The sequence below is a fragment of the Salvelinus fontinalis genome, chromosome 27 (assembly GCF_029448725.1).
Source record: "Salvelinus fontinalis isolate EN_2023a chromosome 27, ASM2944872v1, whole genome shotgun sequence".
Lineage (NCBI taxonomy): Eukaryota > Metazoa > Chordata > Actinopteri > Salmoniformes > Salmonidae > Salvelinus > Salvelinus fontinalis.
Window position 1 is genome coordinate 22,122,828 of NC_074691.1, and position 25,860 is coordinate 22,148,687.

The 25,860-nt window shown below is 44.8% G+C and overlaps 1 protein-coding gene across 3 annotated transcripts in view; it reads left to right on the top strand.

Annotated features, from left to right (window-relative positions):
• Positions 1 to 3,368: 3,368 nt before the first annotated feature.
• Positions 3,369 to 25,860, top strand: part of sash1a (SAM and SH3 domain containing 1a) — a 303,260-nt gene continuing 280,768 nt past the window's right edge. The window contains exon 1 of one of the 3 annotated variants that reach the window (XM_055885292.1): positions 3,369 to 5,033. In XM_055885292.1, the coding sequence (XP_055741267.1) occupies positions 4,527 to 5,033 (507 nt within the window). In that variant the 5' untranslated portion in view covers positions 3,369 to 4,526. The remainder of the gene's footprint in view (positions 5,034 to 25,860) is intronic. The other 2 variants (XM_055885293.1, XM_055885294.1) reach the window with 2 other exon arrangements.

Below are 25,860 nucleotides of genomic sequence, written 5' to 3' on the forward strand. Positions count from 1 at the left end.
GGCAAGCTGTACCGGAGTGCCAAGTCTAGGACCAAAAGGATCCTCAACCGCTTCTACCCCCAGGCCATAAGACTGCTGAACAATTAATAAAATCGCCACCGGACAATTTACATTGACCCTGCCCACACCTCCCTTTTTGTACACTGCTGCTACTCGCTGTTTATTATCTATGCATAGTCACTTTACCCCCACCTACATGTACAAATTACCTCGACTAACCTGTACCCCCACACACGGACTCTACCGGAGCCCCCTGTATATAGCCTCGTTATTGTTTTTCTTATTGTATTACTTTTCATTATTATTTTTTATTTTAGTCTACTTGATAAATATTTTCTTAACTCTTCTTGAACTGCACTGTTGGTTAAGGGCTTGTAAGTAAGCATTTCATGGTAAAGTCTACACTTGTATTCGACGCATGTGACAAATAAAGTTTGATTTGATGTTAATTTGCTAAATGATTAAAATGTAAATCTATTTAAATGTTTCTTACCCTGTTTGCCTAACGTCAGCCCTGTATGTAGAGATGAAGCTGAGTCTGACAGAATGGAGTCAGTAATCACAGCCTATCATCACCCACTCTGGGAGCTCTAGTCTGTCCTGAGCAGCCTCTGGAGACGCTGATCTCCCCCAAAGCCTGTGATTTGATATCTTCTCCCACAAAGAGGAGATCAGATACCGCGGAGCACAGCAGCACACCACCATGCAGCAGGGATTGAGAGAATAGTCCATATTCCACATGCATCTGTGTGGGAGGAGGTTAAGGACTGCTCAGATACTAACACACCTCTCTTCTGATACCTCTCTCTAACACTCCACCATCCACTCTGAGTCAGATTTTCTTCTCCCAGCTCTGACAGTTTAAAGTCTTACCTTCACCTGTATGGATGGTAGAGACCCACCTATGAAAGCCAAAAGAACTGCCCAGCAACGGGCATAACATGTTATTCATGGTCTTCTGTATAGAGGTGATTCTTGGGGTTCCAAAGGTTTTCAAAATGAGGTCAAGCAGAGCATCACCAGAGGTGTTTTACCTAGACACCTGTAGCAGAGGAGGACCCAACCTCTCAACCCTTACCTCAAAATGAAGAGGCACAGACAGTACTAATAGCATGGTAAAGGCCTGCATCCTGGCTGTCTCCTCTCTCCCCTCCCCTCTGGCTGGGTTTAATATTTCTGGCTTCTGTGAACACGTCTGACCTACTCTCTCTTCATTAACACGACCACTACCAGGCCGTATGCTAATATTGTCCCCCTTATTCCGTGGGTGGTTAGGTAAAGGTTAGATAAGCGTTTGTACATGTGGCCGAGAGCTTCTACTCTCCAGGGCAATGGTGATACACATCAGTGGTTCTGGAGGAGTGGGGCTAGTGCATACAATAGGCATGCCTTGTACAATGGCTTGTACAGTTTGTGACTAGAAGACAATAATTATATTCACTCAAATAATATCAGAGCTGTGATTCCATGTATGCTTCTCTGTACCTGGATTTTACTATATTGAGCTGATATCAAGGAAACTAGCTAGTCTATGTAGAAATACATAAATAGATGTAACCCAAGAGACAAAACTGAACTAAATTGTGTTAGTGTATAGATAGATGCAGATAGGTGATGTGAGGTGAGGTGAGGCACTCTATGTTCATTAGTACAGCCCCATGTATTGTGCAAATTCCCATGCAGTCTGATAGCTGCTCCTGCCTCCTGCCACCTTCACCACCCACTGCTCTCTAACTGGGTAGCTGGGTAGCGGGTTGGAAACATGGTATTCCTGGCACTACCCACCTTCTGAGTCCACCCAGCATGGCACGCACCACTGCCTGTTGCCCATATGCCAGTATGTGTCCCATAATCCCCTGTTTCTGTTACTGATCTAACAACATGTCACTCGTGAAGGGTGACAGAGGACTTTAGGACAGGGAGGGGAAGAGGAAGTAAAATAAGATCTGTAGATGAGTTAGAATCCTGGCTGTCGAGAAATCACTGGCTTTTTCATTGGACATGATTGGTATAACATCTGCTAAACATGTGTATGTGACAAATACAAGTTGATTCGATTTTTGATTTGATTTGATTTATTTACTGTAGAGCGATGTAAAGGATGAGGTCAGAGATTAACACACAAACACACCCAAACAAACTGTCTTATGTCTAAGTATGGATATCCGTCCCTCCTCTTTCCTATGACTCTCTTTCGAAATGGCAATATTATTATCTCTACACCAGCTCTTGGTTATATGTTCTGTGTTCTGTCTCTTGAAAATCCTCCCTCCAACACGACTCCCCCTAATACCCTGACATGCATTTCTGCCATGTTTCTGACTTTCTGCTCCAAGATGAGGCTATTTGAAATGCATCTCCTCTCCCCTGACTTGTGTGTTGTGTTTGTAATACGCGAGCTGCATGTCATAATGGGCAGCACAGCTCAAATCCCTCCCAGGCAGCAGCAGAGTCTGTGGTGATTGTATCAAACTGACCTCTAACAAGCTGTCAGCTCTGGTTTGATAAAGCATGCATGTATCACTGCTGAGGGCCTGGCATCCACATGGAAAGACACCGAGGACAGGTCTGTGCCCCCCCCCCCCCCATCCTCCCTGTTTTTCCTTCCTCTCCAATATTGTCTCATCCGCTGGCTGATGCTGTCCTGTGGTGCAGCCTAGGCATCCAGCAACACAGGAAGGGGAGAGCACTGCACATTGGACTGGAGATAGGGAATCATGGAGTGAGGAGGGAAATAAGAGAAGCACAGTCAAAAGTGTCATACGGTCTTCCATGTATGGAAAGGGCCCAGTGGGTGTCCTCCTCTGTCTGCAGCGGTAGAGAGGTTGAACAAAAACGCAAGCAAAAAGGGAGCTAACATTCAATATGGCCCTTAAGTGTTTAATTCCCTGGTTTGATATGGTGAGAGTGAGTCAGTGGAGTAGTCTGTGTTCTAGAGCCCTGTGTGAGGCAGCAAGCTGTTTCAGCTAGTGAAAGGACTATGGGCACTAAGCCCCTGCTCTCTCACTCGCTCCCTCTCTCTCTCCCTCCCTCCCTCTCTCCCTCTTTTCTCTCTCTCTCTCTCTCTCTCTCTCTCTCTCTCTCTCTCTCTCTCTCTCTCTCTCTCTCTCTCTCTCTCTATCCCTCCCTCCCTCCCTCCCGCCCTCTTTTTTTCTCTCTCTCTCTCTCTCCCTCTCTCTCTTTGTCTAAAAAAGTAACAGCAACATCAAAACAAAGAGCAGTTAATATGTAATATTTTGGCAATTACAATTTTTAGTTTAATCCTTTAATAAATACAACGAAGTAAAACCAGTATTTCAGTACCTCAACTGTTAGACAGGGGGTGCTAGTGCATGATGAGAAACGAGTCCAGGGACATACTGAATTAGAGGGAGAGGGAGCGAAAGAGAAATCAAACAGAGTAGGAGAGACACGTGAATCAAACCAGCAACGAGACTGCTCATTTAAACTGTATGACAGTCGGATGGAATGCGCTCTCAGAGCTTCTTTCTCTGCCTCTCTTGCGGTTAACTTTGGACTCTGTGTGGGGACTCGTTGACCGTGCGCGCATGGGTTCCGTGACAGGTTGTAAAGAAGGAATTCCAACACTATTTTTAAAGCCACACGCGGATCTGGGGGCGTGGACCGCTCCAGCACAGACCGTTTGGTTCGAGGAACATTTTACTGTGACTGTTGGATGTGGATTTTCGTACCGCTCTACCGGCTTGGAGTGCCCCGGCATACCCGAAGCATTTGGACACAACACGGTCCGAGCTGTCGCTCTCGTTGGTACGGGATTGCTTTGAGTTTAAGTTATATTTTCTGTCAATTTCCCTGTCATTGGAATACGTACATTTTGCTCCGATTGAGGGTTTACAAGAGTGAGGGCGGCGTGGAAGGAATAGGCTACTACAGCGGGAGCAAAGCGTCTCCAAATAGCGCAACGTTGGAACATTTATGATTACATATAACTAAACAAATTACTGAATACGGTAACACTTTCTAATCCGTCTAAATCTGGAACAATTCTTGGTTTTAAATAATGAATTTTTTCTTTGCCTAAAGTGATTGTTTACCGTGAACCTGGCATGTCAATATGGGCGAGTAACATCGATGGCAAATGACATCGGGGATTTGAAAGCTATCACTGCATCCACTGAACTCATCTCCGTCTGCAAATATTGGCATGTGTCAAAGGATATCAGTGTATTTCGTTTCACTGACCTTTTTCACCAGACGGGTTTATTGGATATTATCACAGAATAACTGGAGGCCAAATATTCCATATTCCCTATTAAAAAATAATAGAATTTTGAACTACGTCGCCTACAGTTTAGGCTATTATTTTTGAGTCATGGATTCTAACATTTGCATTGTCCTCTCTTCGTGTGTTCCTGACATTTAGACTGCATTATTTGCGAAGATACTGCCATTTTCATTTGCATTTAACAATGCGATTTAAAATCCGTTTGGGGAAGTAATTATTGGTGCTGTTCTGTTCTGCACTCTTTACATTAGTCTATTTACAGTAGCTACAATACCCAAACATGACAAGCACCGGACCTGTCATCGTGTTTGAGTGGCTGAAGACCCTCCAGCTCTCTCAGTATGTGGAGTTCTTCGTGGATAACGGCTACGATGATCTGGAAGTTTGCAAACAAATTGGAGACCCCGACCTGGATGCTATCGGTGTCTACATACCGCACCACCGGCAAAGGATCCACGACGCGGTGCAAAGGCTGAAAGACGACGATAAGGAGACTGCAGCGGGGCTGTACTTTACACTTGAGCCGATGCCCCCCGCGTCCGAAATGTGTCCTAGTCACCTGGTGGACCAGTACGAGTCTAAACTCCGGGGGTCCAAGTCTTGGACCGAACCGAATAGTGACCGGGTCGGGAGGAATGGGGGCGCGTATCTGGGCGCGCAGAGGAACCTGACGCTTGGCAACCGGAGGGAGCTGGTGATTTACCCCAAACTGAAGCTGAAGATCATGATCAGGGATAAAGTCATCAGAGATGGAGTCAACCTTGCCAGGCCACCATACTCAAACAAGGTGAGATCATCATCAAGACTATACCTCTCACTGGAAAGCTGTATAACCAATGCATACCATCATTATAACCAGTCCCATGTCATGCAAAGGATAATCAGTCATCCAAATCATTTTGAATATGAGAAAGATGCTACTCATGAAATACAAGTTGGGTTGGCTATGCTATATCATAGATATGCATCTCAGATCAAATGGTTATTGTCTGAGCCATTGCTGGTTGTCAGGCCTCAGGAGAGCCCTGTCTGGCCCTGTTGTCCCCTGGGGATGTGTCCTTGTCTGGCCCTATGTTCCCCTGGGGTTGTGTGAGTTAGTGAATGCTGCCGTGGTGACGGCTGGCTGCTGTGGATCAATGAGCAGGAAGAGGAGGAGCCTTCAAGCATTCTCTGATTTCCTGTAGAAACACACTTGGATGATTGATTAATTCACACTCACCTGTCTAGTGTTTCTTACCTGTCTGTCCAGCCCGCAGACCTCTCTGAGGAGTTGGATCAACCTGCGTCATCATGCTCATTTTGGCCCAGGCCATTTTAGTTGATGAATGTGTCATTATCATTGATTAGCAGCAGTCTAAATTGAGGGTGTCCAGCTGGTTTTCTGCTGGAGCTCATTTGAGGAGGAAGATTGATAGCATCTTTATATCAGATCAGTGGCTTTACCTCAGATGCTCAGCCTACTGAGGGCTCACTCAATGACCACTTTGTTAGTACAGAGAGAGAAAGAGAGAGAGAGACACACACACACACGCACACATACACACAGCTTTTGTCACCATAGCCGTGCAATGCAATGTACATTACATTTTTTGGGATACGATGAAAAAGATCCGTGTTTTATTCTACAGAGAAAATAGCATTTCAACGGATTATCTCATGCACATGTTATCTCAAGGGTTTCTATTTGAATTTTTCCTTAAATCTTGAAATCTTACAGTGAACATGCAGACTTTATCTGGGATTTCTAAGTGATCAATATTCAAATTGCAGACTCTTAATTTGGGTGTTTTGTCAGCACTTCTTCTGCCTCTTTGTATTCCTGGCATTATCCCTTTTCCTATAAATGGGAATCCCACAGAGATGTGGGATTTTTCCAGGACTATGGCTAAACTCACTTTGAAACAAAGTGTTGTCTCCAGACGGTTAAAGGCTGTATTTATTTAGAGCCAAAGCTTCGACATTGAGGCTTTGGAGGAGAATAAGCAGTTCAAGGTCTCTCTCTCTCTCGCTCTCTGTGTGTGTGTGTGTGTGTGTGTGTGTGTGTGTGTGTGTGTGTGTGTGTGTGTGTGTGTGTGTGTGTGTGTGTGTGTGTGTGTGTGTGTGTGTGTGTGTGTGTGTGTGTGTGTGTGTGTGTGTGTGTGTGTGTGCATGTGTGCGTGCTTGCTTGCATGCGTGTATACATACAGTATGTGAGTGTGAAACCCTGCAGTAGAGTGTTGAATGTGATCCAGGCCAGTCGTCTCCTCCTCAGGAGCGAGTCAAGTGTGAGGAGCCCTCCGTGATGGAACTGGGACCAGCTGGCCTCTGATTGGTCAGTGCAGGGTTCTTCTCTCTCTGCCCCTGAGACCAGACATGGTAGTTTCAACAAGGCTTGCATAGTACATTAAATACAGCATAGATAAGCAAATGGCGGTTGTGTAGAAGGGTCAGTGTCTGGTAACTCTATGTTCACACTGCTTCTCTGTTTGTTTTTGTGCTTAATGTGTAGACACAGTACTTCCTCCAGCACTGCTCAGTGATGATGCTCTGAAGTGTCGTTGACTGCCACGTCCCTATGAAGCTATAGGACCATAAGCCAACACTTCACTACTAGGGCTCTGCTGGGAGACATTAATACCCATGATCCTTATCTAGACCACAGGGAGCCCTTGTCTGGGGGGAGATACAGAGACAGAGAGAGGGAGGGGTGGTATCATTGCTCAAACACATCTATGATTGCACAGTTCTGTATTTCTCATTGGAGAACAATACTAGCATTATTGATAGTGTCTGGTGTATAATTGTTGTGTGCAGTGCAGTCATATTGCTTGCTAATGGCTACTTAGATACTACACTTGTGCTTATTGATTTTCTTGGTTCCTTTAATTCCTTCATTGCATTTTCCTGACTGAGAAGTGACATTGACACCATCAACGACAAATGCTTTTGGAAAAGAGTAAAACAAATTAAGTGAAATTATATTTTCTTCCTGTGTCGGTGTCTGAGGTTAGGGAGGCCTAATTAGAGTTTAGCTGCTTTGCTTTGCTCTGGAGCAGCAGCGGAAAACAGTGATTTGGAGCAACATGGCTCATCCTCTTGCTGTGTTGTGGTGACAATGCCATTCCAGAGCATGGAGGCTGAGGAGACACAAGGAGAGAGGTACTTTACTCTCTGCATCTACTTTATGCTATCTAGAAGATGTCATATCTGACCATATTGAATCACAGACCCAGTGTAATGCTGTCCCTGAAGCACACAGAGATTTGTGGTCAAAGCATGTCAGTTTCTGCTAATTGAAGTGGAGATGTTGAATTGAGTTAGAAAAATGTTTTAAAAAATGTGCCCTGTCTTCAGGCGCCAAAAGGCTTGCAGAAACAGTAGCAGTTAACAGGATAGTGCTCTGCCCTATATTTCCTCTTGATCCAGCCAATCAGATGATCTGGAATGAATGGGAAGGGCAGCTCGTTAAATGTTATTGCTTTGTGACGCTGATTTGAATCTCTACCATTTCAGTTACAAACTGTCCACGATTTGACTGTCCATGAATGTCCGCGTTTTAGGGCGTTAGATATCAGCCTCTGTCCTGTACACCTCCGCAATACTAGTCTTTCCTCTGTATGCCCTGTGTCTGTGTGGTTAGGAAGTGGAAGCTAAACTCAGGGAGATGCCCCCATTGTTTGACTGCAGGCTGATGGAGCCACGTGTCCATTCACTAGTGTTGTGTTTTGGATTTCCGATTTCTGCCCATGGAATAGCACTGAGGAGACAAGTGGCCTGCATTGTTCTGATGGGAGGGTGGTGAAACAACTGGGTGTCATGTGGAGAGGATGACTGTACATAGATGGAGGTTTATGCTGCTCAAACAGAAACAGGACTGGAACCAGTGTTTGTTAAGAGGACTGGGCTGCTGAAGCTGATCTAAGGTCAGTTTAGCATTTCCCCCAATGTCAGGATTTGTGGTGGGTAAGCTGTTCCTAGATAAGTTCTTACGGGAAACTTCACATCACTTGTTCAAAGCCTTAAACTGACCTGAGAGCAGTTGATTCAATCTGGTGGGAGTTTTTATCAAGCTTGTGGCTTAATGCTCCTTACCAATGTGAGACATTCAGTTAATACATGGAGTTGTTGAGTCTTTGTGAAGGAAGATGGAAAGTCAGTATGGGGTAGTTGATGCTATTATTGGTTTCCTCCCTGAGTGAAAGGACAAGATCGTCACCTTCCATGCTTCACTCTAACCTTGCTTCCTCTCTTAGTTCTTTGAATATCCCAGCTTCCTCGCCTTTCAGGAAATCAGCTTTCTGTTAGAGATCCTCTAGTTGGCCTAATGAGAAAATGACCATGGTCCACTCCTCCATTATGGCTATAGAAACCCCTTAGGCCAGACTAAAGTACAGCCAAACCGTAGTGTGAAAAAGAGCTTTGTTTATAGGGGTTTAACTTCCTGAATGTTTCAGATATAAGATAGTGGTCATAACAATGTATCATTCATGTGGTGTAGTATAGTGCTAAGTAAAATAATATACATTTATGTGTTAAAATTTTATGGTACATGCATCATCCATAACATTTTTCCCCACTCAAAATAGCATTTAACCCCGATGAATAACTCCTTCCCAAACAAATCAAATGTTATAGGTCACATACACATATTTAGCAGATAATATGGCGGGTGTAGCAAAATGCTTGTGTTCCTAGCTTGACTAGAATACAGTAGAATACAGTATATACATATGAAATGAGTATAAAACAGTATGTAAACATTATTTAAGATACTAGTGTTCCCTTTAAAGTGACCAGTGATTCCATCTCTCCACTTTCTCACAAGGAAGACGTTATGCTCTGTTTTTACATAATTAAGAGCTTTTTCATTATTGATAAGCCAGGCAGCAGAGTCATTTGGTGAAAGCTTTTCATTTAGCCAAGCATCTTCTTTTCTTCATGTTACACCCTGTGGGCTGGCATGCTGCCACAAGACGGGAAAAGGAGACCCTTTAGAACGGAACGGCCCTGGTGTTTGCCAAGGTTTCTGCTGAAAGCCCTGTTTGCTCTCAGCCTTTAATAAGGACCCTTTAAAGGTGTAATCAACAACTGCTCGTAAAAAGGAAGTCATAAAATGTCAAGGATGGCCGTATGGGCTTGAGTCAGGGAGAGAAAGTAAATTAGTAAGACAGGTAAAGGATAGAGGAAGGGGAAGGAGGGGATGTAGGGTCATAGAGGGATGGACCATTCTCATTCCCTTCACACAAAACACACTCAAATTGCTTTACTACCAGTCTCCTTTTATTCTACACTTAAAGGCTGCCAAATATAGCCTGTTCCTAGATCAGTTAGTGCTGTCTTGCCAACTCCTATGGTAATTGTCATGTCAACGACTATAAAAGTTTGCTATACAGCACCAACAGACCTGGTACCAGGCTGTGAATAATAAACACTAGCACTTGAGAACCTGAACAACATCTGGGTGTGTTGTGTCTAGGCTGTTAGCTAGTTCCCTGATCTTTGACCCCTACTGGGTTTGACCTGCTATTCAAACACTAGCTGAGCTGGGGTGATCCTGATCGGAGTTGACAAGAGGAAACGGACCATACAGTACTACAGTCCCTCTGGGTCTCAATGGTTCTAGCTCCAGTACACTATCAGAATATAACATTTACATTTTGGGTAATAGGGCCTCCGGACTGTGTGCTCAGTGCTGTAATGTACAGGTAACTGCCAAAATAAAGGAAACACACGCATAAAGTGTCTTAATAGGGCGTTGGGCCACCACGACCCCTCGAACAGCTTCAATGTACCTTGGCATAGATTCTATAATAGATTCTATAAGTGTCTGGAACTCTATTGAATGGATGCGACACCATTCTGGAACTCTATTGAAGGGATGCGACACCATTCTGGAACTCTATTGAATGGATGCGACACCATTCTGGAACTCTATTGAAGGGATGCGACACCATTCTGGAACTCTATTGAAGGGATGCGACACCATTCTGGAACTCTATTGAATGGATGCGACACCATTCTGGAACTCTATTGAATGGATACGACACCATTCTGGAACTCTATTGAAGGGATGCGACACCATTCTGGAACTCTATTGAAGGAATGCGACACCATTCTGGAACTCTATTGAATGGATGCGACACCATTCTGGAACTCTATTGAAGGGATGCGACACCATTCTGGAACTCTATTGAAGAGATGCGACACCGTTCTGGAACTCTATTGAATGGATGCGACACCATTCTGGAACTCTATTGAAGGGATGCGACACCATTCTGGAACTCTATTGAAGGGATGCGACACCATTCTGGAACTCTATTGAAGGGATGCGACACCATTCTGGAACTCTATTGAAGGGATGCGACACCATTCTGGAACTCTATTGAAGGGATGCGACACCATTCTGGAACTCTATTGAATGGATGCGACACCATTCTGGAACTCTATTGAAGGGATACGACACCATTCTGGAACTCTATTGAATGGATGCGACACCATTCTGGAACTCTATTGAATGGATGCGACACCATTCTGGAACTCTATTGAAGGGATGCGACACCATTCTGGAACTCTATTGAAGGGATGCGACACCATTCTGGAACTCTATTGAAGGGATGCGACACCATTCTGGAACTCTATTGAAGGGATACGACACCATTCTGGAACTCTATTGAATGGATGCGACACCATTCTGGAACTCTATTGAAGGGATACGACACCATTCTGGAACTCTATTGAATGGATGCGACACCATTCTGGAACTCTATTGAATGGATGCGACACCATTCTGCAACTCTGTTGAAGGGATGCGACACCATTCTGGAACTCTATTGAAGGGATGCGACACCATTCTGGAACTCTATTGAATGGATGCGACACCATTCTGGAACTCTATTGAAGGGATGCGACACCATTCTGGAACTCTATTGAATGGATGCGACACCATTCTGGAACTCTATTGAAGGGATGCGACACCATTCTTCCATAATTTGGTGTTTTGTTGATGGTGGTGGAAAACGTATGTCTCAGGCGCCACTCTGGAAGTGTTCAATTGGGTTGAGATCTGGTGGCACACAGACAGACAGACAGGCAGACAGACAGACAGAGAGATGCACCCTTTAAACCCTCTATGCTCCTTTGAAACCCCTCTCAAAGTCACTGAGATCTCTTATTCTAGCTATGGTAGCAAACTACTGGGCATTTTATACATGACCCTAAGATTGATGGGATGTTAATTGCTTAATTAACTCTTAATTAAGCAATTTCTTTCAATATACTTTGTATCCCTCATTTAATCAAGTGTTTCCATTATTTTGGCCGTTACCTGTATGTGAGGCTCCTGAGCTCTTCCACAGCTGTCAAAAGAAATCAGATATATATGCACCATCAGTCTTGTGAAGCTTTCTGGAAATTAATGGAGTAGCCTGCTATGTATTTTCTCCATAGAGAATGGTGTGTGTCATTGTTTTATCAGAGCACCACAGAACGTTTTAATGGCTGGCTTTCTGTCCAGCCGGGTCCACAGAGACAGACAGACATGACCACCCTTCTCCAGGGAACAAGTGAAAATGTGGGAAAAGTAGTGTAACACTGTGTGTGCAGCTGGCCTTCTCATTTCACTGGGACGTTTTCCTACTGTGCTCTTTGTTTCTCACATAATCGAGTGGCTTTTAAGCAGCTTTAGTCATACTTGAAAACTTGCTTATGTGAGGCTGTGGGGGCGTAAGTAGACTATTCAAATTACCCAGAAACACAGTTGAAATGCTTCAGATACTCTAATGAATACTTTACATAACATTTACAGTTATAATGATAATTGATTATTGTTTAGAAATCTATCACGGCATATACTGTATGTTGTAAAGTTTTAGCCACAGTATACACTCAGCTTATTAGTCTAATTCTATACTGGCAAGATATAGGTTACAGAGCTATGCATAGTCATGGCAACACCTTTAAATAAAGCGTCCAGGCTATGTTGTTGCCGGTCGCTGCAGCCATGACTATTTCCACTGTAGGTCCTGATGAGACATGAATGACAGATATATTATCAGATATGTTATCAGATAAATTATCAGATATATTATCAGATATGTTATCAGAGCTATTCTGGTATTACAGGGATGACTGCGTCAGCCTTCAGGCACACACTGGCTGTCTGCATGAACATACTGCATCATGGTCTGGGGAAGAGAAAGCTATGTTCATGGTCAATACCAATGTTATGTATCTAGAAAACTATACTGTGTTCTCTAACTTTGTCAAGGTTTCACTAATTAGTTGAAATACATACTGTACATTCACACTAAGCATGTGTGTTTATACACTCAGCACTGAATTGATGAATTGCTTTAGGTTTACTTAATCTTTCTATAGTATAAATAGGCCTAAATTGAAAGGTCAGGGAGTCATGGAGCTGTTTAAATATTATAATCCATGATTTCCATAACAGTGGTTATTTTGCTCTTTCAGGCAGTGGGTGGAAAATACTTGAAAGGGGATTGACAGATTGGATATAGTGGGGCAAAAAAGTATTTAGTCAGCCACCAATTGTGCAAGTTCTCCCACTTAAAAAGATGAGAGAGGCCTGTAATTTTCATCATAGGTACACTTCAACTATGACAGACAACATGAGAAAAGAAATTCCAGAAAATCACATTGTAGGATTTTTTATGAATTTATTAGCAAATTATGGTGGAAAATAAGTATTTGGTCAATAACAAAAGTTTATCAATACTTTGTTATATACCCTTTGTTGGCAATGTCAGAGGTCAAATGTTTTCTGTAAGTCTTCACAAGGTTCACACACACTGTTGCTGGTATTTTGGCCCATTCCTCCATGCAGATCTCCTCTAGAGCAGTGATGTTTTGGGGCTGTTGCTGGGCAACACAGACTTTCAACTCCCTCCAAAGATTTTCTATGGGGTTGAGATCTGGAGAGTGGCTAGGCCACTCCAGGCCCTTGATATGCTTCTTGCGAAGCCACTCCTTTGTTGCCCGGGCGGTGTGTTTGGGATCATTGTCATGCTGAAAGACCCAGCCACATTTCATCTTCAATGCCCTTGCTGATGGAAGGTTTTCACTCAAAATCTCACGATACATGGCCCCATTCATTCTTTCCTTTACACGGATCAGTCGTCCTGGTCCCTTTGCAGAAAAACAGCCCCAAAGCATGATGCTTCACAGTAGGTATGGTGTTCTTTGGATGCAACTCAGCATTCTTTGTCCTCCAAACACAACGAGTTGAGTTTTTACCAAAAAGTAATATTTTGGTTTCATCTGACATTCTCCCAATCTTCTTCTGGATCATCCAAATGCTCTCTAGCAAACTTCAGATGGGCCTGGACATGTACTGGCTTAAGCAGGGGGACACGTCTGGCACTGCAGGATTTGAGCCCCTGGCGGCGTAGTGTGTTACTGATGGTAGGCTTTGTAACTTTGGTCCCAGCTCTCTGCAGGTCATTCACTAGGTCCCCCCGTGTGGTTCTGGGATTTTTGCTCACCGTTCTTGTGATCATTTTGACCCCACGGGGTGAGATCTTGCGTGGAGCCCCAGATCGAGGGAGATTATCAGTGGTCTTGTATGTCTTCCATTTCCTAATAATTGCTCCCACAGTTGATTTCTTCAAACCAAGCTGCTTACCTACTGCAGATTCAGTCTTCTCAGCCTGGTGCAGGTCTACAATTTTGTTTCTGGTGTCATTTGACAGCTCTTTGGTCTTGGCCATAGTGGAGTTTGGAGAGTGACTGTTTGAGGTTGTGGACAGGTGTCTTTTATACTGATAACAAGTTCGAACAGGTGCCATTAATACAGGTAACGAGTGGAGGATAGAGGAGCCTCTTAAAGAAGAAGTTACAGGTGTGTGAGAGACAGAAATCTTGCTTGTTTGTAGGTGACCAAATACTTATTTTCCACCATAATTTGCAAATAAATTCATAAAAAATCCTACAATGTGATTTTCTGGAGAAAAAAAATCTCATGTTTTCTGTCATAGTTGAAGTGTACCTATGATGAAAATTACAGGCCTCTCTCATCTTTTTAAGTGGGAGAACTTGCACAATTGGAGGCTGACTAAATACTTTTTTGCCCCACTGTATATCCATGTAGAGCCTAAATTGTGAGGTGAAAAGGCCTATATGCTACTGTCCTCAGGTGTTTCTATCAAGGCCTGTGGATTGTAAGAGAGAGGGGGGGGGGGGTAGAGAACGCGAGAGAGGGAGAATCTTTGCTCACAGGAATCTTTGCTCAAAGGCAGCCATAAACACGTATTTATTGTGCACATTTCTTCAACACTTCGGACTCGGCTCCAGTGTCAAATTCAATAGATAATAATATTTTAATAATTTGGTCTGTGCTTATATTTGTCCTATTTCACCTGTACAAGTGTGTATTTTACTAATGTGTGAATTGGACATATGTTTTTTGCTATCCAGCTAGGTTTCTGTCCAGAGGTTGGATAGCGGCAGATTTATTCTGTTAGCGTTGCTGAATATGAATCATAAGGGGTTCTTGATATTTACAGTGTTACAGCTACAAGTACAACACCATAATGAATCAATCCTGTTGTGCAACATGGACAGCAAAGCAAATGAAGCAATCAAGTGCCCCTGTAGGATAGAGAGTGACAAGAGAGCAGGCTCCAGCATCTGTGTGTGTCAGGAACCAGATTGCACACATCCCCATTGCGTGTAGATCACAGTCGGGTTGATTAAAGAAGGGATCATTATACCAACCTATTCTGTAGACAATGATTGGAGCTCACAGGAAATCACTTTGTGTGCAATCAAAACACAGAATCATTTGTGGTTGTAGCCCATAGAGTTGGCCTTTGTTATATCTTCTTATATTAGCATGTGTGTGACCTATTGTGTCTCCCTCCCACTATGCACGCCACCAGTCAGGGGTCATGCACCGGGGTGCCTGTGGAGGCAGGGGTTGCCATAGAAACAGATTGTGGGCATTTAAAGATTAGTTACCTTGTTTGTCCGGCTGCATGTAGTCTGGGATTGGTGGTATTAGGAGGTTAAGTGGCAGAGTGCAGGTTGGGATTATTGCATTTTATTGCATAATTCTGGCAAAGATGCAATAACTCCAGTATTTTTCCTGCATTGCTGGTTCACCATCTTATTTTTAGATAGGGAGATATTTGTTTTCAGCTATTTTATTTCCATGACTGCTTTTTTATTTCCAGACATATGGTGAGCAATATGTTAAGAACATCTAATCGCAATAAACTCCCAGTATTGAATCACACTACCTATAGAATTGTGAGAATTGCAATACGTATCGTATTGGCACCTAAGTATTGTGATAATATCCTATCATGAGGGCGCTGGCAATTCCCAGCTAGTCCTGATAATGTGTTCTTTTAGAGGGCTTATTCTTTGAAAATTGCAATGTAGTTCTTAAATGACTCCAACCTTTAGGGTCAAATGTCTTCAGAGGTCAATCCTATACGTTTTTACTTCATACCTATAAAATATCAACCCTCTTTTTCATAGTCACGACTCTGCTTTTATAAAAGGTGGCAGAGCACTTTCTCCAGTGTGTTTTCCCAGCCCTAGCCCCATGTCTCCCCAGTCCCCACGGTCTCTGTGTCAAATGGATAGCGTAATCCCTTCTCTATGAAGATAGTGTTAAACGGGGGGAGTGAGGGATGAGGGCGCTCCCTACAGAGCATGGGTCCAGGCTGCAGCATCATTAATCAGCAGCTGTAAAGCAACAGACAGGATATGATGTCAGGTGACCTTTCCCTGGTCCCTGGGAGGATGCCATGGTGTGTTCAGGTACACTAGTTACAGTGTCGCCCTGCACCGAACGTCGACCTGCACCAAATGTCGACTTGCACCGAATGTCGCCCTGCACCAAGTTTCTCCCTGCACTGAATGTCGCCCTGCACCGAATGTCGACCCGCACCGAATGTCGACCCGCACCGAATGTTGACCCGCACCGAATGTCGACCCGCACCGAATGTCGACCCGCACCGAATGTCGACCCGCACCGAATGTCGACCTGTACCGAATGTCGACCCGCACCGAATGTCGACCCGCACCGAATGTCGCCCTGCACCGAATGTCGACCCGCACCGAATGTCGACCCGCACCGAATGTCGACCCGCACCGAATGCCGACCCGCACCGAATGTCGACCTGTACCGAATGTCGACCCGCACCGAATTTCGCCCTGTACCGAATGTCGACCTGTACCGAGTTTTGACCCGCACCGAATGTCGACCTGTACCGAGTTTCGCCCTGCACCGAATGTCGACCTGTACCGAGTTTCGCCCTGCACTGAATGTCGACCTGTACCGAGTTTCGCCCTGCACCGAATGTCGACCTGTACCGAGTTTTGCCCTGCACTGAATGTCGACCTGTACCGAATGTCGACCTGTACCGAATGTCGACCTGTACCGAATGTCGACCTGTACCGAGTTTCGCCCTGCACCGAGTTTTGCCCTGCACTGAATGTCGACCTGCACCGAGTTTTGCCCTGCACTGAATGTCGCCCTGCACCGAGTTTTGCCCTGCACTGAATGTCGACCTGTACCGAATGTCGACCCGCACCGAATTTCGCCCTGCACCGAATGTCGACCTGTACCGAGTTTTGCCCTGCACTGAATGTCGACCTGTACCGAATGTCGACCCGCACTGAATGTCGACCTGTACCGAATGCCGACCTGTACCGAATGTCGACCTGTACCGAGTTTTGCCCTGCACTGAATGTCGACCTGTACCGAATGTCGACCTGCACCAAATGTCGCCCTGCACCGAGTTTTGCCCTGCACTGAATGTCGACCTGCACCGAGTTTTGCCCTGCACCGAATGTCGACCTGCACCGAGTTTTGCCCTGCACCGAATGTCGACCTGCACCGAGTTTTGCCCTGCACTGAATGTCGATCTGCACCGAATGTCGACCTGCTGTCCGTTCGCGCGGTGTGTTTTAGGGACCAGCCGTGGGTGGCCGTTTACACCATTTTCCCGCTATTCTACATCGCTTTTCAAATTACGGCTGGCACTTTTTTCAGAGGTTCTAAGTACTCTCGGCCGGCAAATACTACCGGTGTGTCGAGAACTTAAGACCACCGACAGCAGTCACACTATTACCCTGTCCTCTTTAAGACACATCTAAGACTGCATGAGTCATTTAACAGAATGATGAGAGGAGTAGGCCTAACCAGCACACCTATCAACTTGTCTGTCAGAATGGTCCCATGGGCCACAGGGCAAGAGTGTGAGAAAGAGAGAGAGGGGGGAGTGTGATTATCCTTTCTGAAGGTAATATAAGGGTCGAGGTAAGGAAGGTAAGGAACGAACACTGCTCCGCCAGAGAACCCATCTCCCCCTCCCACTCTCTCCTCTCTAATTGGTCCATTTCCAACGCATCAGTGTAGGGCTGTGCAGAGAGGCTTTGATCATGGGGACCACACGGGTGTTGCTGTGTCTCTGTACCTGGCTGAGGGGCTTTGTGGTGGCTGTGCCTGGCAGGGTTGTAATACACCACACAGTGTCTGTCTGTGACTCTACATACCTGGCTGGATCCAGACCTTCATTAGCCTAAACAACTAGTTAGTACACTATTCTGATTCACTCAAACACACACAAGCATGAGATTATCGCACATCGTATTTTTATATAATTAGAAACTGTGTGGTTCGAGCCCTGAATGCTGATTGGCTGACAGCCATGGTGTATCAGACCGTATACCATGGATATGACAAAACATGTATTTTTACTGCTCTAATTATGTGAGTAACCTGTTTATAATAGCAGTAATGCACCCAGAGTCAGAGTCAGAATCATAAAATGACTGTGGTCTATTTAAGCAATAAGGCACGGGAGGGTGTGGTATATGGCCAATATACCACAGCCAAGGGCTGTATCCAGGCACTCCGCGTTGCATCGTGCTCAAGAACAGCCCTTAGCCGTGGTATATTGGCCATATACCACACCCTCCCGTGCCTTATTGCTTAAATAGACCACAGTCATTTTATGATTCTGACTCTGACTCTGGCCTGTGTTTTGTGGTTTGCCACCTCTGATACTGTAAGCATTAATCAAACATTTATGGGCTTGTCTGGAAGAGTAAATGTTGGTGTGTGTGTGCATGCGCATGTGTGGCTGTGTGCATGTGTTCATGTGGGTGTGTGCATGTATATATGTGTGTGTGTATATAGCACGCTGCACAGCATGCTACGCCACAGAGAGGGTGCTAATTATGGAAAGTGCATAACAGGTGCCAGTTTAATGTATGCTGCGGAGGCACTTTACCTCTGAGGCTCCCTGATAGTAATAGCCAATTAGGCTTGTATCAGCACTGATAGATCATGTACCCTAGTTAACTGATGTAATATGCAACCCTTTGATTTGCCTCTTTGGATTGTTGTTAACAGTTCATTGTCAAATGGATTGTGCCATTGGGGATGGAGAGAGAGATAGATGCAGATGTATATGTTATGATGGTGAGCTAGCTCATCAGGCTTATGCTGTGTGACTGTGATCGGAGAGTCTGGGGGTTAACCAATCAGGGGCCATCATTAGCAGTGCCAGTCGGGGCATGCACAGTATGGAAGGTCAGAGTTCACTGGACTGATTATTTTTGTGTGCCCTCTCTAAATGTCAGGGTTCATTGTTAAATTCATTAAATAGGCCTACTAATTGCCCACTACTGTATTTCATGTAAAGTGGAGGCAACTAAGGCTCAATTGGGTTAACACGGTGGCCTAGAGCCAGGAAATCAGATTTTAGGCTTTTAAATCCATGGAGTCTTCTCTCCAAATGGCTATCCTACTGTTACTCTTTATCAGTAGCGAGGTCATTATTATGCTTCGTCAATGCTAAATGGTTGACCTGCTAGAGCAGGGGTATTCAACTCTTACCCTACGAGGTCTGGCGCTTGCTGGTTTTCTGTTCTACCTGATAATTAAACGCACACACCTGGTGTCCCAGGTCTTAATTAGTCCAGATTAGAGGGGAACAATAAGAACACCGCATTGGAACTGGCTTCGAGGTCCAGAGTTGAGTTTGAGGGTGCTAGAGGCAGGACGCTCACGTACTCCTGTGGCTATGTGAGGTCACTGTGTGTTAATGGTGGAGATTGATTCAGTCTGAGCTGCCAGGGTTGAATCACAGAACCACCATTTTGTGTCAGCAGATCTTTGTTGAAGGACGGCGCCAAACCAACCCTTGTTTATTTTAATAGCTCTTGGGATTTGTTCTAAGGGGAGGAATTTCCTGAAGCTTAATGTGGAAATGTGTGGAAGGCTCCTTCTCTCCTTCTCCTCTGATTCCAAGGCTCTTTTGTGACAAACTGGGTTGGCCCTCCAGGCTTTGTCTCAGTTAGTTAGCTATAACTCCAGCTCCACCCTCACTTTAGTCTTGGGGTTCTAGTTTCATACCAGGCCCATGGAGGAGGGAGTTGTTTCTTGGCCTGTGTTAACTCTGTGTGTAAACCTACTCATCAGAAAGCATGTCTTAATTAAAGCTGGCCTTGTTTGACATTCATGATTGTCCCCCTTTACGTAACCGTAGTGATGGCTTTTGAAATGTTTTCCCCCCATTCAAAGAGGATTACGCAAAAATTATTATTTGTTTTGACGCGGGAGTTTTCAAAGATAAATTCAGATTTTTTTGTTTAACTGGATTTGTTCCCTTGACTACATTACAAGACTAGGAGAGACAGCTGAGTCTGCTGTTGTTTTTTGTTTGTTTATATTGAGGGCGGTGTCTGCTGCCAAGATGGACTAACTAACTCTGATAATCTTTAATTAATGTGTGGTGGTCAATCTGGTCACAGCCTTGTGGTGACAGACAGGAAAATGATCTCTTATTCTGTTAATCACTGGTGAAGTAACACGCACGCACATATACACACCGACGCATGCATGCATGCACGCACGCAGGCAGGCACACAGAATAAATGCTCCTACCGTTGCCATGCATGCCCATGTTATATTTACATGTATGACAGTCTGTGTCTGACTCTTCAAGGTTGTGTTTATGTGTCTTAAATGTGAGCAATTTATTAAATTACATTGTCAACCAACCAATGGTTCATAGCTTTAGACACTGAAACATTGATTGAGGTGCATTATGTCATGGAAGAAGTGATGAAGAGTAGGTATGATAGAGAGCAGATTAAGCAAGAGATTCTTACTATATAGATAGAGTCCAGTGGCAGCTCATGAAAGATTGAGATGGGTGGAAGAATGTCGCTCTACTCATCATTATATACTGTTTACTGACTAAACAGAATGTTGGGGTTTACAACATTTCCTCAAATTCAAAATACCTGTTTAATTAGAAAATGGAGACCAGAAAACCTTCTAAAAATATATATGAAACAAACGTCTGTCATATGGCCTTTCCCTGCTGCACAGTGCTGAAAATATAATCCTTCATCACACCATGGAGGCTTAAGGAAGTGTCCTCCCTCCTGTCCTGTACGGTCAGTCAGACTCTGAGGCTAGATGAGAACAGGCTGTCACTCCCAGAACAATAGACTGTTAGGCTCCTCCTCCCAAGTCCCCCACAGTACTGACGCTGAGGAGGACTATAGAATCGACCTGGGTTGGCCTACCTATATACATGAGAGAGAGAGAGAGAGAGAGAGATATGAAACAGGCTGTGTTTGTGAAGTACAGTATAATGTTGCTGGGAGCATGTTAAAGGACTTGTGTGATTATGCATGAAGCTTCATTGTCATGCAGGAATCCCACTGCTCAGTTTATGTCTATTATTATGTAAAGCATGCATTCATATTTGCAATCTGCAGATTCCACTGTTAATTTTGTGTGAATGGGCTCAGCTCTGTAGGAGGGGAGAGGAGCACATGCCTGTCAACAAATTGACACTACTTCCTCCCCTGTCCTCCCAGCCCGGTCTCATAGACTAAACATAGCATTGTACACGAAAATCCAGGACACTCAAATTAGTATATGTTACGTTTGGTGTAGTTACATAAGACATAAGTTACATAAGACCTAAACGTAACCCTTACCTTAACCCCTATCCCCTAGCCTAGCTAACGTTAGCCACCTAGCTAATGTTGCCACCTAGCTAGAATTCGTAACATATCATTTATCATTTTGCAAATTCGTAACATATTATAGGCTGTAGTCCCCACCTGCTTTAAGGAGACTACCATCATCCCAGAGGTCAAGAAAAACAAGGTGACATGCCCAAATGACTATCACCCCGGTCTCGCTCACCTCATCATGAAGTGCTTCGAGAGGATGGCCCACATAAAGGCTAGCATGCCAGGCAGGCACACTGGACCCACTCCAAATTGCCTACCACTCCAACAGATCCATGGAAGATGCCATTTCCATCACTATTCACACGGCTGTAACACATCTGGTCAAGAAGAACACCTATGTGAGAATGCTGTTTATTGACTACAGTTCAGCATTCAACACTATTGTTCCCTCCAAGCTCAACACCAAGCTCAGAACCCTGGGTCTGGACACCACTCTCTGCAACTGGATCCTGGACCCTGACGGGCAGACCACAGGCTGTGAGGATTAGCAACAACACTTCCTCGATACTGACTCTTAACACAGGGGCTCCCTGTACTCTGCTGTACTCCCTTTTCACCCACGACTGTGTGGCTTTGCACGACACCAACTCCATTATCAAGCTTGCTGACGACACTACGGTTGTAGGCCTGATAACCAACAACAATGAATCAGCCTATAGGGAGGAGGTAAGTTAACTGGTGTTGTGGTGTCATGACAACAACCTCAACAAAACAAAAGAGCTGATAGTTAAAGACAGGAAGCAGAGGAGGGAACATGGCCCGATCCATATCAACGGGACTGCAGTAGAGAGAGTCTTGAGTTTTAAGTTCCTTTGCGTCCACATCATCGAGGACTTATCATGGACCAACAACACCACCACTATTGTCAAAGGGCACAACAGTATCTCTACTTCCTAAGACGGCTGAAGAAATTCCTCTCCAAATACTACCGCTGCACCATCGGGAGCATCCTGACCGGTTGCATCACGACCTTGTATGGGAATTGGTTCATCCACGACCGCAAAGCTCTCTAGCGGGTGGTGAAGACGGCCCAGTACATCACTGGGACTATGCTCCCACCCATCCAAGACATCTACTTGATACAGTGCCTGAGCAAGTCCCGCAGTATCATCAAGGACCACACACCCCAGCCATGAGCTGTTCTTTCCCTTATCGTTGGGCAACGGTATCAGAGTATGAGGTCTGACACCAACAGGCTCAGAGACAGTTTCTATCTACAGTGCAAGCCATCAGACTGCTGAACACTTGAACTGGACTGACCACCTGCTCTGATTAGCCGCACCTTAGCGCACATGCACTCACTCATGCACAAACCCACACAGAAATACACAAACATACACATATACATTCATGCTACACACACATCACAACTGCTGCTACCAGACTGTTATTATACTGCTCAGTTTATTCACTGTCCCCCATCCCCCTTTCATCAATACACGTGTAAATATTGGACTATAAATTGGGCCTTCGGGTATTATACTTACGCTAAAATGTTTATTCTATTCTACTGAGCCATTTACTTGATGTTCATACTCTTATATTGTATTATTTATTATTGTTGTTGCATTGTCGAGAAGGAACCTGCAAGTAAGAATGTTGTTGGACGATGGATACCATGTGTACCCGTAGGTATGACAAATACATCTGGAAACATATTCAAATGTTTATTCAAAATAAAACGGCAGCCTTGTGTGCAGTGAGGCTTGCTCTCCAATCATGCATGTATGATCATACATGTTGGCAAAACCACAATACCAGAACAGCACACATTTGTAGCTGAAGGGCTCGTATTGCTTATTACTGCCAGGATGGAAGCAGAGGAGGGAATATGGCTGCCTCCAATCCCAATCAGACTGTTGATGATCAACCCTCCTCACAGGGACAGAGAGAGTACATACACATTTGTGGGTCAATTGAGAATATATTGGAATAAGATAAAAAAAATATATTAAAAAATTACAACATAAATAATACAAATACCGAGCTATTGTATACTGTATGCTTACATAAATAAAATATATATACTCTTTTGTACTAAAATATTTGCTCAGAGAAAGAGATTTAAAAAATGTAAAAAATCTCAAAAAGATAAGTGTCAAAATTATTGGCACCTCAAATGATTATTTTCAATTCATTCTAACAAAATGAATGGCCCACCTCAGAGGACGTTGCCGTACCTATTTCGAGTAATTCATGTCCTAGAGCGGAAATTCTCTTTTAGGTTCCACCTCGAAGACTGACGCAGACTGCAGGACTGGCTACCGTGGCAATTTTTTTGGTCCCTTTAATTAAGGAAAGCAGTAGAGAAAAAACATGTTTTAGTCAGTCTCTCAGTCAAGGATGGTGGATAAAGGAAGATCGTTCACTCAGGCTGTTCACTATATATTTTGTTGTTGTAAATTCCGGCCTACATAACTGCGTGTGTTTTCCATAGACACTGACACAATAGCAGCTGGGTCTGGTCTACTTAGTAGCAGCTGGGTCTGGTCTACTTCGTAGCACCTTGGTCTGGTCTACTTAATAGCACCTGGGTCTGATCTACTTCGTAGCACCTGGGTTTAGTCTACTTAGTAGCACCTGGGTCTGGTCTACTTAGTAGCACCTGGGTCTGGTCTACTTCGTAGCACCATGGTCTGGTCTACTTAGTAGCAGCTGGGTCTGGTCTACTTAGCAGCACCTTGGTCTGGTCTACTTAGTAGCACCTTGGTCTGGTCTACTTAGTAGCAGCTGGGTCTGGTCTACTTCATAGCACCTTGGTCTGGTCTACTTAGTAGCAGCTGGGTCTGGTCTACTTAATAGCACCTGGGTCTGGTCTACTTAGTAGCACCTTGGTCCGGTCTACTTAGTAGCACCTTGGTCTGGTCTACTTAGTAGCACCTGGGTCTGGTCTACTTAGTAGCACCTTGGTCTGGTCTACTTAGTAGCAGCTGTGTCTTGTCTACTTAGTAGCACCTTGGTCTGGTCTACTTAGTAGCAGCTGGGTCTGGTCTACTTAGTAGCAGCTGGGTCTGGTCTACTTAGTAGCACCTGGTTCTGGTCTAATTCATAGCACCTTGGTCTGGTCTACTTAGTAGCACCTTGGTCTGGTCTACTTAGTAGCAGCTGGGTCTGGTCTACTTAGTAGCAGCTGGGTCTGGTCTACTTAGTAGCACCTGGTTCTGGTCTAATTCGTAGCACCTTGGTCTGGTCTACTTCATAGCACCTTGGTCTGGTCTACTTAGTAGCACCTTGGTCTGGTCTACTTAGTAGCAGCTGGGTCTGGTCTACTTAGTAGCAGCTGGGTCTGGTCTAATTCGTAGCACCTTGGCCTGGTCTACTTAGTAGAACCTGGGTCTGATCTACTTAGTAGCACCTGGGTCTGGTCTACTTAGTAGCAGCTGGGTCTGGTCTACTTAGTAGCACCTGGGTCTGGTCTACTTAGTAGCAGCTGGGTCTGGTCCACTTAGTAGGACCTTGGTCTGGTCTACTTAGTAGCACCTTGGTCTGGTCTACTTAGTAGCACCTGGGACTGGTCTACTTAGTAGCAGCTGGGTCTGGTCTACTTAGTAGCACCTGGGTCTGGTCTACTTAGTAGCAGCTGGGTCTGGTCCACTTAGTAGGACCTTGGTCTGGTCTACTTAGTAGCACCTTGGTCTGGTCTACTTAGTAGCACCTGGGACTGGTCTACTTAGTAGCACCTGGGACTGGTCTACTTAGTAGCACCTTGGTCTGGTCTACCTAGTAGCACCTTGGTCTGGTCTACTTAGTAGCACCTTGGTCTGGTCTACTTAGTAGCAGCTGGGTCTGGTCTATTTAGTAGCAGCCGGGTCTGGTCTACTTAGCATCACCTTGGTCTGGTCTACTTAGTAGCACCTGGGTTTGGTCTACTTAGTAGCACCTGGGTCTGGTCTATTTAGTAGCAGCTGGGTCTGGTCTACTTAGTAGAACCTGGGTTTGGTCTACTTAGTAGCATCTGGTTCCGGTCTACTTAGTAGCAGCTGGGTCTGGTCTACTTAGCAGCACCTTGGTCTGGTCTACTTAGTAGCACCTGGGTCGGGTCTACTTAGTAGCAGCTGGGTCTGGTCTATTTAGTAGCAGCTGGGTCTGGACTACTTAGTAGTAGCTGGGTCTGGTCTACTTAGTAGAACCTGGGTTTGGTCTACTTAGTAGCATCTGGTTCCGGTCTACTTAGTAGCACCTGGTTCCGGTCTATTTAGTAGCAGCTGTGTCTTGTCTACTTAGTAGCAGCTGGATCTGGTCTACTTAGTAGCGGTTGGGTCTGGTCTACTTAGTAGCAGCTGGTTCTGGTCTATTTAGTAGCAGCTGGGTCTGGTGTACTTAGTAGCAGCTGGGTCGGGTCTACTTAGTAGCGGCTGGGTCTGGTCTATTTAGTAGCAGCTGGTTCTGGTCTACTTAGTAGCACCTGGGTCTGGTCTACTTAGTAGCACCTGGGTCTGCTCTACTTAGTAGCAGCTGGGTCTGGTCTACTTAGTAGCAGCTGGGTCTGGTCTACTTAGTAGCAGCTGGGTCTGGTCTGCTTAGTAGCACCTGCGTCTGGTCAACTTATTAGAGGCTGGGTCTGGCCTACTTAGTAGCAGCTGGGTCTAGTCTACTTAGTA